The 12740-nt window shown below is 35.5% G+C and overlaps 1 protein-coding gene across 1 annotated transcript in view; it reads right to left on the bottom strand.

Annotated features, from left to right (window-relative positions):
- Positions 1–12740, bottom strand: part of LOC124353622 (dihydrodiol dehydrogenase 3-like) — a 39918-nt gene that overhangs the window by 5340 nt on the left and 21838 nt on the right. Inside the window, exons 4-7 of the mRNA XM_046803546.1 lie at positions 12119–12289; positions 5078–5275; positions 4141–4394; positions 348–507 (exon numbers count right to left, since the gene is read on the bottom strand). Coding sequence (XP_046659502.1) covers positions 348–507; positions 4141–4394; positions 5078–5275; positions 12119–12289 — 783 coding nt within the window. The remainder of the gene's footprint in view (positions 1–347; positions 508–4140; positions 4395–5077; positions 5276–12118; positions 12290–12740) is intronic.

The following is a 12740-nucleotide window of genomic DNA, read 5'->3' on the forward strand; positions in this document are numbered from 1 at the left end:
GAAATACTTTCGTCATTAGGACAAAAAGGCAAACTTTTATTGTTACTGAACTCGTCGGAGCAATTCAATAAATTATCATGGAATGTTGGAGGGAAATTCGAATCTTATAAAAACTGTTTCAATTTACGATTTTGATCCCAAAACACTGTTCTTTAAACTTAAATCTAAAATGATGGGGAGACTGGAATTAGCTTTGAATGATTATCGGTTATCTCAAGAGTGTTTAGTATGTCCCAGAAAAAGAATGTCCTGTTTTTCCAGTGTCCTGTTTTTCAACAGCAAATTGCATGCAAAGTCAATTTTATTTATTGGAAGGCAAGAAGCGTTGGCTGGATATTGGAGCTTACGTTGATGTTCTCCACCATGTGTTCAGTGGTGCTGCTTTTGGGGATGACCACAACCCCGAGCTGCAGAAGATGTCTGAGCAATATCTGGGCCCTGGTCTTCTTGTGGACCCGCGACAAGCGGTCTACCAAGGGGTCATCCAGAGGAGACTTCATCCTGATTCTGGAACAGAGGATAATAACTAGGTTGTAATTTAAACCTATAACACAGGGGTATAAAATGTCTTGAAATACATGATTTAAACCCTTAGCAGATAAAATTTACAAACTTTGCAGTGTTATCATAACTACATCTTAATGGAATAACCACCACATACCTACTTTGAGGGGGGGGGGGCCCATTAGGACTGGGGCATAGAGTTTTAAATTTGTTTATTATTAGACTATAGTGTCATAATATATAATAAAGCCGCCATTTTGTATAGGATATACATTTTAGGAATAATTCTATCAGAAAACAGAGCACTTTGAATAGGTACTGATAATGCTCTGTACTTTAGTAATGACTTATAAAACTTATATCATATTCAAAATGGCGGCCGTTTATAGATTCAATATTAATCACATTTCAACAGTCGCCATTTAGTAAGGAATAAAACTTAGAGAGTGACGTTTGCGGAAGTTAGATTCTAATAATAAATACTTTTAAATATAAATTCTCCCTTTTATTTATTTTATCATGAACATACATAGATTTTGATGAACATATTTTCAGTGGATTCCCCATGGGCGATTTATGGTGAAAACGCTTTGCTTTATATCAATACATCAAACCATTCTCCCACTATACATACTGCACGGGTGGTAAGTATATGCCTAAGCCGGAATAAGAATTTTTGAAAAATACAACATCCTCCTGACACAATTTTCAACTTTTCTCTTACAGTTTGTGCTATCATGAAACAAATTACGAACTTATATGTTTGGCAAAATTGGAGTAACCCGGAGTTTTCGGTTAAAATAATTTCGACACAGCCCTTTTATATACAGTTTTTTAAGAAAAGAAAAATGAAAATTACCTTTTTTCATTTTGAAATTATTACAGTATATGCATGAGAGAAACCTAAAGATTACAAGTTATATTTATAAAATATTTCATTTCCTTGGGAAAAATATATTAAAATATACGTAATTTTCTTGAATTATATATATCTCTTTAAAAATATTAGTTCTTTAATAACGAACAAGTCTATCCCTCAAGATTTATCTAATTTACATACTATTTTGTATTTTTATCTTCAGTTATTTTTATTTGGTTCTGATTAAAAAATGCCTAAATGTCCTACTTTAAATATTTGTATTTCTTAGTCAAATGCAAAAAAAAACTTTTTGTTTCTTTGGGGAAGTCAAACGTGTATGAGTTTCAAATTCAAAACAAATATGTTCAAACCAAACCCATCTTTTCGATAAAATAAAAACTTTGATTTTATTTCAAATTGACAAAAATTCACCCTTAACCCATTAATGGTGCTAGTTGTTGTTTATATATTATTTATAAAAGAATAAAAAACATACAATTAACCATATATTTTACTAATCCAATATTTTGTGCAAAATCAACAATACTTTATAAAAACCATTACCTAATCTAATCGACGCCGTCAAAACCCACTGATTCAATTTTATTCTTAAGAGGGAAGGAGTTATTTATTTTCACACTTTATATTATAATATAAAAGAGCTGTTTCCACTCAATGATCAAGAGACCTACTGAACTGAATAGCGTGAAATTTAGCACAAGCATTTACATATCAGATTTGCACCCAGAACGTTTTTCTACCAAGCTCAGCAGTATATCCGATTTGTCCCAAAATATATAAGTAATTACTTTTTGTTACTTCACTTGGATCAAAATATGTTATATTGATCTTAAATTTTGAACTGAAACTCTCTTTCCTGAACTTAATTTTAAAAATTCAAAAAATGATTTGTCATACTAATCAATTTAAACTAGCTTGAGGTCATAGAAAAATCTTACATCCCCCTATTCCAAAACTTTGGTTCTGATATGTCCAAGTATTTTTCACGAAATACAGTCGAATGCATGTTGTATTTAACTTTCACCAACAAGCACAGCAAAACAAAATACTGTGAAGGATCAATAAATTGGACTTGATTATCGGTAAAAATATGAATTTTCTAAACCACAGTCAAAAATATGGGTTTCATGTACATTTTAAGTCATTAAATGAAACCGGCAAACGAATTTATTCGTTTAAAAACTGTCATAATTCATCCACAAACCAAAATATTAGTACAAATACTTAATAAATAAAATATTTTTACTAAATATCCTGTCTTTATAGCAATATGCAAAAACATTTTAGAAACTTATTTTTCTAAAATATTGGAGATCAATTTTATAAAAGACTATATTTTACTGTCTGGTGGAATGGGATGGAATTTAAACTTTGATTACAATAATTGTAAGAATATTTTAGTTTTTATGAAATGATGAATACATATATTCAGAACACGTATTAAATTCTTAAAAGATGATTACTAAATGTGTGATTATCTCATTACAATTGTACTTCTATCTCGTAAATTTCGTTTTTGGTCTACAAAGTAAAACCATTTTCATATAATGAGAACTATTTATTTGATTAAATCTTTATTTTGTTCCGCGTTTATAGCATTATGGCCTAAATGATATCCGTATATACATTGTCTAATAAAACATGTAGTACAACTTGAACTAAAACAATTAGTACACAAACAACGTCCCTGTGTAGACTTCCATTACCCACTGGTGTGTGTAAACGGCAAAATACAATGGGTAGCCTATATGTACACCGGAAGAAAGTTTCTACTATTGAAGGAAACAGGATTTTTCCGGACATTTGCCATCGTTCAGTGATACAAAAAATCAGTAACACTACGTTTCGAGATCTGCAATCTGACCTCTTCTTCAGGTAAATAACTAACCAAACACATAATTACAAAGTAGGTTAAAAATAAACAAATCATACAATAGCGTTGTTACACGCGTCAGAATCACAAACACCATGTTGTGTGTCAACTAACTGCAAACTGTTGCAGTTAGTTATGTGTATAACTCTAAAACATGCACTTAATAATATAAAAAATCAATAAAATAAAAAATATAAAAAATAAAAATATAAAAAATCAATAAAATAAAAATATAAAAAAACTAAACACAACGCTCATTATTACAACTGAACTACATAATACAGGTCACAATAGGTCTGCATTCGTCGACCAACCGCCTACGACTGTGTGTGGTCGGTCGAAGGTGGTTGGTCGACGAATGCAGTGGTTGATGAGAAGATAGTTGTAGTCTATCAGTGCGTCATAGCCAGGGAAGTTTATTAGCAGAGATTAGTCTCCTACACTGGCTGGGATGGTACTCGAAGAGAGAGCTAAGCTCTCAATATTAGCAACAGATTGCGATGTAAACCAGTTACAGCTGAAATCTCTTGTCTATCTATGTCAGAAGAGACGAAACAGTTTCAGGTTGCTTAGGAATAGTGGGTACCATATTTGCACTTTGACTCCCTTGGGAAACCTTGCGTCGAGCAAAGGAACATATACTCCGCCTAGTGAAGCTGTTTCAAAATTGCTTCGTCTCCTCAGACACAGAAAGACACAAGATTTCATCTGTCACTGTGCTACAGCGTACTCAGTTTGTACACTGAGAGTTATGCTCTCTTCGAGTATCAACCCAGCCAGTGTAAGAGCCTAAACTCTGCTACTCCAAAGGTTACTTGAGGATTATGTATAGTGTCCATTAAAGAGAGAGAGAATCCTCAGTAAACGTTTGAACACTACTCACTCGCTATTCTTCCTGGCCTCTCTGAAGAAATTCATCATGGCTGGAGACCCCAGGGCGGCGTAGGCCGTGAAGACGACACTATTATCCTTTGCCCACTGGCGCAACTCCTGCTGTTGGAAGTAAAGGTGACATTCCGCCTGGATGTTGGCAGGCGGGATTGATGCTTTCTCCATCAAACGGTCTACTTGACGGAGAGAGAAGTTGGACAAGCCAATGTGCTTTGCACAGCCTTTGTCCACTTGCTTCTCCATTGCCTGGAAGACAAGGGAATATTAAATGTATTCGAGTATTTGAAGTTTTAAAATGGCAACGTCTGTTATAAATTCTAAAAAGTTATTTACCTGGATAATTTATAAAAATCCCAATCTATCCTTAGTTTACTGGTGCAAGAATATCGTTATTTCGATATGTTCTGTGATAACTAGGCCAGAGTATCGTTTTTTTACTTGTTCAAAATGCATAAGAAAGAACTAATTAAGAGGGAAAAGAATAAAGACAGGATTCAAGAATTCGTCTTGAATCCTTTAATATTACAGAAGGAATTATGGAAAAAGAGTGAATACGTGGGCATTGACCTTGATGCAGAAGAACCAGTTAATGATCGAATTTGATTCAGGTTTAACAAGTGTGTAGCAGTGTGCTGCACCTTAGATTGTATCCTAAGTCTTCAGGGGATTTTTATAAAATAATACCTTTCAAAACGATTCTAAATATCCTTATTAATTTAAATTTCTATCCTTACAATTTTTGCCTTGATTCGAGCTGTAACTGTTGTACAATTAAACTGTCCGAAATTTTGATAAATACAACTTTTAAAATACATTTTGAAAAATATTTCGAACGTTTTGAAATTTGTATCTTGGGCGAGATTCTAGCGTGATCGGTCTGGAAGTCCAGCTAGATGTCGAACTATTCATACTTAACTCTATTCCTGTACCTGCCAGATTTTAACATGATCAGTCTGGAAGTCTAGTTCGATGCTACCGTCCTTGTCGCGGGGATAGAGCACGTCTCCAGGTTTGTACCCAACAGGATTCTGGATTAGGTAAAGGTCTACGTAGTCTAGCTGCAGATTTTTCAAAGATCTTTGCAAGTATTCATCTACCAGTTCCTGGCGCATGGCGATGTTGGGCAGCTGAAACACATAAATAAACACATTTAAGAAGCTCGTTTGAATTATCAATAGTTAATGAATAGCAATTAAATTATTGCCAAGTTATGAGGGACCCCCCCCCCCCGGCTGCGCTGTAGAGGAAGCGCTGCGGGTTCGTAGGCACATCGAGAAAACGCCCTGGGCAGTTGGCAACTTGTGCATTTAAACGAACGGCCGCGGTGTATCAATAAATCCTGCTCAATTAAAATGACGCTAAAAATAAATATTTTAAATAATAGTTAACGTAATTACATGACTTTAAAAATTTCACAACGAAGCAAATTTATAATTTTTAACTTCCCGGTAAGAAGAATAAAAGTTAAGGTGGTAACTTAATAATAAATTTTGTTATATAACACTAAAATTCTAAAATTTTAAACTAGAATGGTATAAAAGTCACATTGTCTCATCAATTGTGTACCCGATGAGACAATGAGACTACCACTTCACCTATTTATAGGTGTCTCTGATGTCGAAACGATGTGATGTTTAAGGCGATTACTTAAAATTCACGTGTATTTTTGCACATTTTGAAGTGTGAATTGAAAGACATTAATAAAAACGAATATTGAGAAGTGTTAAAGCATAAACTGTGCTGTTTATAAAACTCTCGAATACACAAAATTCCTTTTTGAGTGATCTCTCTCAGTGATTGCCATTCATAGAAGGGGAAGGGGTCAGTCACTATCATTTAACTCGATTTTGTCTACACGAGTGTAGGAATTTCACGTATCAAGTATCAAGTCATTCTCGAGATAGAGTATGAACAAACAGAAAAACATACAGAACAGAAATGTTACATTGAGCCCCCTGACTACTCAGACCGCTAACCCTAAGCCAAATGATATGTTCTGCTCTCTGATCCGAATATTAGAACGCTAATGTTAGAACAGAAATGTTACATTGAGCCCCCTGACTACTCAGACCGCTAACCCTAAGACAAAATGATATGTTCTGCTCTCTGATCCGAATATTAGAACGCTAATGTTAGAACAGAAATGTTACATTGAGCCCCCTGACTACTCAGACCGCTAACCCTAAGACAAATGATATGTTCTGATCTCTGATCCGAATATTAGAACGCTAATGTTAGAACAGAAATGTTACATTGAGCCCCCTGACTACTCAGACCGCTAACCCTAAGACAAATGATATGTTCTGATCTCTGATCCGAATATTAGAACGCTAATGTTAGAACAGAAATGTTACATTGAGCCCCCTGACTACTCAGACCGCTAACCCTAAGCCAAATGATATGTTCTGTTCTCTGATCCGAATATTAGAACGCTAATGTTAGAACAGAAATGTTACATTGAGCCCCCTGACTACTCAGACCGCTAACCCTAAGCCAAATGATATGTTCTGTTCTCTGATCCGAATATTAGAACGCTAATGTTAGAACAGAAATGTTACATTGAGCCCCCTGACTACTCAGACCGCTAACCCTAAGCCAAATGATATGTTCTGCTCTCTGATCCGAATATTAGAACGCTAATGTTAGAACAGAAATGTTACATTGAGCCCCCTGACTACTCAGACCGCTAACCCTAAGCCAAATGATATGTTCTGCTCTCTGATCCGAATATTAGAACGCTAATGTTAGAACAGAAATGTTACATTGAGCCCCCTGACTACTCAGACCGCTAACCCTAAGCCAAATGATATGTTCTGCTCTCTGATCCGAATATTAGAACGCTAATGTTAGAACAGAAATGTTACATTGAGCCCCCTGACTACTCAGACCGCTAACCCTAAGCCAAATGATATGTTCTGTTCTCTGATCCGAATATTAGAACGCTAATGTTAGAACAGAAATGTTACATTGAGCCCCCTGACTACTCAGACCGCTAACCCTAAGCCAAATGATATGTTCTGATCTCTGATCCGAATATTAGAACGCTAATGTTAGAACAGAAATGTTACATTGAGCCCCCTGACTACTCAGACCGCTAACCCTAAGCCAAATGATATGTTCTGCTCTCTGATCCGAATATTAGAACGCTAATGTTAGAACAGAAATGTTACATTGAGCCCCCTGACTACTCAGACCGCTAACCCTAAGCCAAATGATATGTTCTGCTCTCTGATCCGAATATTAGAACGCTAATGTTAGAACAGAAATGTTACATTGAGCCCCCTGACTACTCAGACCGCTAACCCTAAGCCAAATGATATGTTCTGCTCTCTGATCCGAATATTAGAACGCTAATGTTAGAACAGAAATGTTACATTGAGCCCCCTGACTACTCAGACCGCTAACCCTAAGCCAAATGATATGTTCTGCTCTCTGATCCGAATATTAGAACGCTAATGTTAGAACAGAAATGTTACATTGAGCCCCCTGACTACTCAGACCGCTAACCCTAAGCCAAATGATATGTTCTGCTCTCTGATCCGAATATTAGAACGCTAATGTTAGAACAGAAATGTTACATTGAGCCCCCTGACTACTCAGACCGCTAACCCTAAGCCAAATGATATGTTCTGCTCTCTGATCCGAATATTAGAACGCTAATGTTAGAACAGAAATGTTACATTGAGCCCCCTGACTACTCAGACCGCTAACCCTAAGCCAAATGATATGTTCTGCTCTCTGATCCGAATATTAGAACGCTAATGTTAGAACAGAAATGTTACATTGAGCCCCCTGACTACTCAGACCGCTAACCCTAAGCCAAATGATATGTTCTGCTCTCTGATCCGAATATTAGAACGCTAATGTTAGAACAGAAATGTTACATTGAGCCCCCTGACTACTCAGACCGCTAACCCTAAGCCAAATGATATGTTCTGCTCTCTGATCCGAATATTAGAACGCTAATGTTAGAACAGAAATGTTACATTGAGCCCCCTGACTACTCAGACCGCTAACCCTAAGCCAAATGATATGTTCTGCTCTCTGATCCGAATATTAGAACGCTAATGTTAGAACAGAAATGTTACATTGAGTCCCCTGACTACTCAGACCGCTAACCCTAAGCCAAATGATATGTTCTGTTCTCTGATCCGAATATTAGAACGCTAATGTTAGAACAGAAATGTTACATTGAGCCCCCTGACTACTCAGACCGCTAACCCTAAGCCAAATGATATGTTCTGCTCTCTGATCCGAACATTAGAACGCTAATGTTTTCCAATAAGCTTTATTGATCATAAGTTACTCTACTTCTCTTACGTTAAGAAAGCGATATATTTTAATGGAACCCTATTTTTGGCTGAGCATCAGCGAAACATCACTCGAGGGGCTGGAAAAGTTGCATTTTAGCCCGTCTGTCTGTCCGCACGCTATGTAAAGATAAACTTACCTATAGGCTTATTCATTTATTAAACCTACGGCAATGCCTTTTGTACAACGTAAAGATGCAATGATATAGTAAACTAACTGAATAAACTAAAATTAAATTAAGTAAGTAGTTTAAAAAAAGACTGAAGCAATGTGCAATTACAAGAAGTAATATAAGAAAGGGATACAAAAATCTCAGGAATTAAATATGTAATAAGCAATTTAAATAAAAATAACTATTTATTGACTTATAACTATTACCTATTACTAACGTACTGTAGGTTATTACTATTACGTGTTTTTATAAACTAATAGTAGTTACCCACGGCTTCGTATGCAGTTTAATTTTGATAAAAACAGGGACACTGTCAACATATTATTTTTACATGGCATTCCAAATAATTCTGAGATAAGTGGTAATCACTAAAAGATATCCATCCCTTGATTCATTGTAGATTTTAAAAAAGGGACCCTGAAGTCGGAGAGTGAAACTGTTTTTTATAAGTTCCTTCAAAATTTCGCGAATTCCTCTCCAATATTTCAAAATATTTTGTTGAATAGCTCCATTGATATCAGTAACAATATAACTATTTCAGGCCATTTCGGAGTCTGTAGCTTTTTAGTCAATACCTATGATAATAAATTAATGTATAATGCAGTTGATTAAATATCAATTATGAACCCAGACAAAGAAATGCTTCTGGACGTAACATATCATTTCTAAAGTGTGGCTAGCTTTGATAGATGAATGACAACAAACATTTACTATCTGTTGATTAAGTCCATAAATATAATAAATCATGACGTGTGTAGTTTTCAAGACCAGTGGGGCGTAGCTCGGAGGAATTTTCGAAATAGGAATATATATATAATTTTAAAGAAGCTCAATTTCTGCTAGATTACAAATTTGCCAATAACAGTACATAATACGACATAGTGTATGTATGAATGAAATGGACATACATGGTCTTGTTATACTCGTATTTACAAATATCGAGTCCTCTTGTATTTCCAATACATGGAACCACGAAGAACACTTTAAATAACACAAACGTAATAACTAATCACAAAATAACAATCCGGATGTCTGTGAGTTTGTGAATTCCACCAGCACAAACAGTACTGACGTTGATTAAATTCTTTCTTTTCAGTCCAACTAATTACTTTGAATTCACATTCCAGAGCTCGTAATGTGACCTTTCGACCCTCAACTTCGGTCTTCCAGATAACATTATGGTACTAACCCTTATGTGGAGCTGCATATACAAGCAGTTCTTTAGGAATGTCCGTCTGTCAAACTTGACATGTAATAAGCGTGAAGCGACGGCGACGTTTTGAAAATATGTACTTCCAGTAAATTGGATAACAATTGCTATTTGCTTAATCTTCTAGATGCATGAGTAAAATACATATATTTCACCGTAAAATTGTATATGATTGTACTTTGCTTGTTTACCAATTATACTTCTTGTTGCCGTCATGGTTATCCATAACGCAAATTGTAAACATTTCGCTAAACGCCCAGTTAAATAATCCCATAGAGTATCATGCACCATCATCGAAATCTACCTCGGTTATATAGAGATGAAGCTCCACACAATATTTTTAGTCTGAAATAAATAATTAGTTTAAATAAATAAAACATTCGCCACTTTTATCTAATGGTGTCTGTATGTGTGTACTCAATCACTTAAAACCTACTAAAACGATTGTACTGAAGTTTTACATGGACATTCTTAGGGTTCCTGGTTAACACATAGAACCCTATTTCCTATTTAACACAAAAATTCCTATTTCGAAAATCTCTCCTAGCTACACCCCACTGGTCTTGAAACCCCCTTAACACACCATGATCCATTAATTTATGGACTTGGCTTAATCAGCATATAGTTACTAGACTGTTGTCAATAATTATCTTTTAATATAGTGTACTGTTTTGGGTATTTGTTAAGAAGCTAATTATTGCTCAACATTGAAAAGTAGTGAATTAAAAATTGATAATTCACGAGTATTTGTTTATTGGGACATCCGACAGAATAATGGTACGACAAATTCAAAAGTGCTCTTAAAGTTATTGGGTGTAGCCCAATGGCCTTCAGAATTTCCATAGCAACTGTACAATTTTCGAACTATTTCAACGTGGAATTTTGCATAGAGATTCCATGATCACTTTGGTGAATTGTGATCAATAAGAAAGTAAAAAGATCTCCAACGTCAGGAGGTCCGCCCCACTTGCATTTACGTTTAGATCCAATGATTCGGAACTTTTTTCGGGATTGGGAATCTTAAAATAAACATAATTGAGTGGTAGCGAGGACCAGTCTCTTGAGGGGATGAACAATCTTACTTCTGTCTGTCTGACTGTTCGCACGATATCTCGAAAACGAACTGACCTAAAGTCTTGACATTTTTGCATGAAACTTCATTTCTAAGCAACATCGAGTTCGATGATGGTGCAAATTGATTGTGGTGCAAAGATGATTTGTTGGAGCGATAATGATAAAGTATTCATAAAGCTAATCATTAAAGTAGTCATTTTTACTATATATCGAAATAATTCAATTAGTAACTAAATACATTAATTTATTATTTATTTGAATAGTAAAAATTATATTTTATTGTCTTATGTAAAACACTCACAGTAATAAAAATTTTTGCAACATAGCTTATTTTGCAACCAATGTAAAGATGAAGATTCAATTCAATTATTGTCATTTATTGTCATTATTTAACTATTATACAAAATTGTATAATATGCGGCACTAATCCTACTTTTCAGCCATTAATCATGTATAAAACATCTGAAATTAAAATATACAAATATTTCAAATAAAAAATAATAATGCGTTCAATAAATTTAACAATTACACACACACACACACACACACACACACACACACACACACACACACACACACACACACACACACACACACACACACACACACACACACACACACACACACACACACACACACACACATATATATTTAAAAATCTTTTATATTAACTGAGTCGCACACTCTTCAGGTCTGACAACGTTGGAGGAACGTCCAGGAACTCGCCCACTAATAAAATGTTCTTGCTAATAAATATTCTTTAAAAGCCTTTTTGAATTTTGATTGATTTGTGATAGATTTGATTTTTTCTGGTTAACAATTAATAAAGCTGACACCCATCTGAGATAGCAGACGAGCTCCTTAAAGGATTCTCTATACGACTCTCGGGAAGTTACGCTATTAATTATGCGAACAGATTTTTTAAACTATAAGTTATCTCTGAAAATACGAATGTGGACAAGTACCCCAGAGTGTGATTCCATTGACGATAGAAGCAGTAAGGTAGGAGAGAACGACAAAACTAATTTCCCATAATTATCCCAATTTTTAGAGGGCTACAGAATCTTTTTACTTTGACCAGATTAAATCTTGAAATGTGTACAACAGTTTGCTTTCATAAATATTCTACGATCCTTTTTACACTCATATTCCTCATGAGAATTCTGAGATTTAACACAAAGGACTCTAATATCGATATCTCACCTTGGTAGTTATGAAGAAGTCTTCCCTTTTCAGTCCTCCAATGTCCATCCACTCCCTGATAGCCTGACCAATAGCCTCTTCATTTTCGTAGGCGTAGGCACTGTCCAGGTGTCTGTAGCCGATCTCCAGGCCCCGGAGGATAGTCTCCTTCCTCGGCAACCCCTTCTCTTGCTGAAAATTGTCAAATGTTAGCCGACATACCTCAGCACATTTAAATTAATGTGTACTTTGCCGCGGAGGATCGTCTCTCTCCTCGGCAACCCCTTCTCTTACTGAAAATTGGCAAATGTTAGCCGACATACCTCGACACATTTAAATGAATGTGTACTTTGCCGCGGAGGATCGTCTCTTTCACGGCAACCCTTTCTCTTGCTGAAAAGTAAAATTGGCAAATGTTAGCCGACATACTTTGACACATTTAAATGAATGTGTACTTTGCCGCGGAGGATCGTCTCTCTCCTCGGCAACCCCTTTCTCTTGCTGAAAATTAGTGAAATTTGCTGATAAACGTGTTAGCCTATATACTTTGACACATTTAAATGAATGTGTACTTTACTCCGGAGGATCGTCTCTTTTCTCGGGTGTTGAAGGAAAGGGTGTTGTGCAAGAAAACTCACTCAAT

This window comes from Homalodisca vitripennis, chromosome 2 (genome assembly GCF_021130785.1).
Source record: "Homalodisca vitripennis isolate AUS2020 chromosome 2, UT_GWSS_2.1, whole genome shotgun sequence".
NCBI classification, from domain to species: domain Eukaryota; kingdom Metazoa; phylum Arthropoda; class Insecta; order Hemiptera; family Cicadellidae; genus Homalodisca; species Homalodisca vitripennis.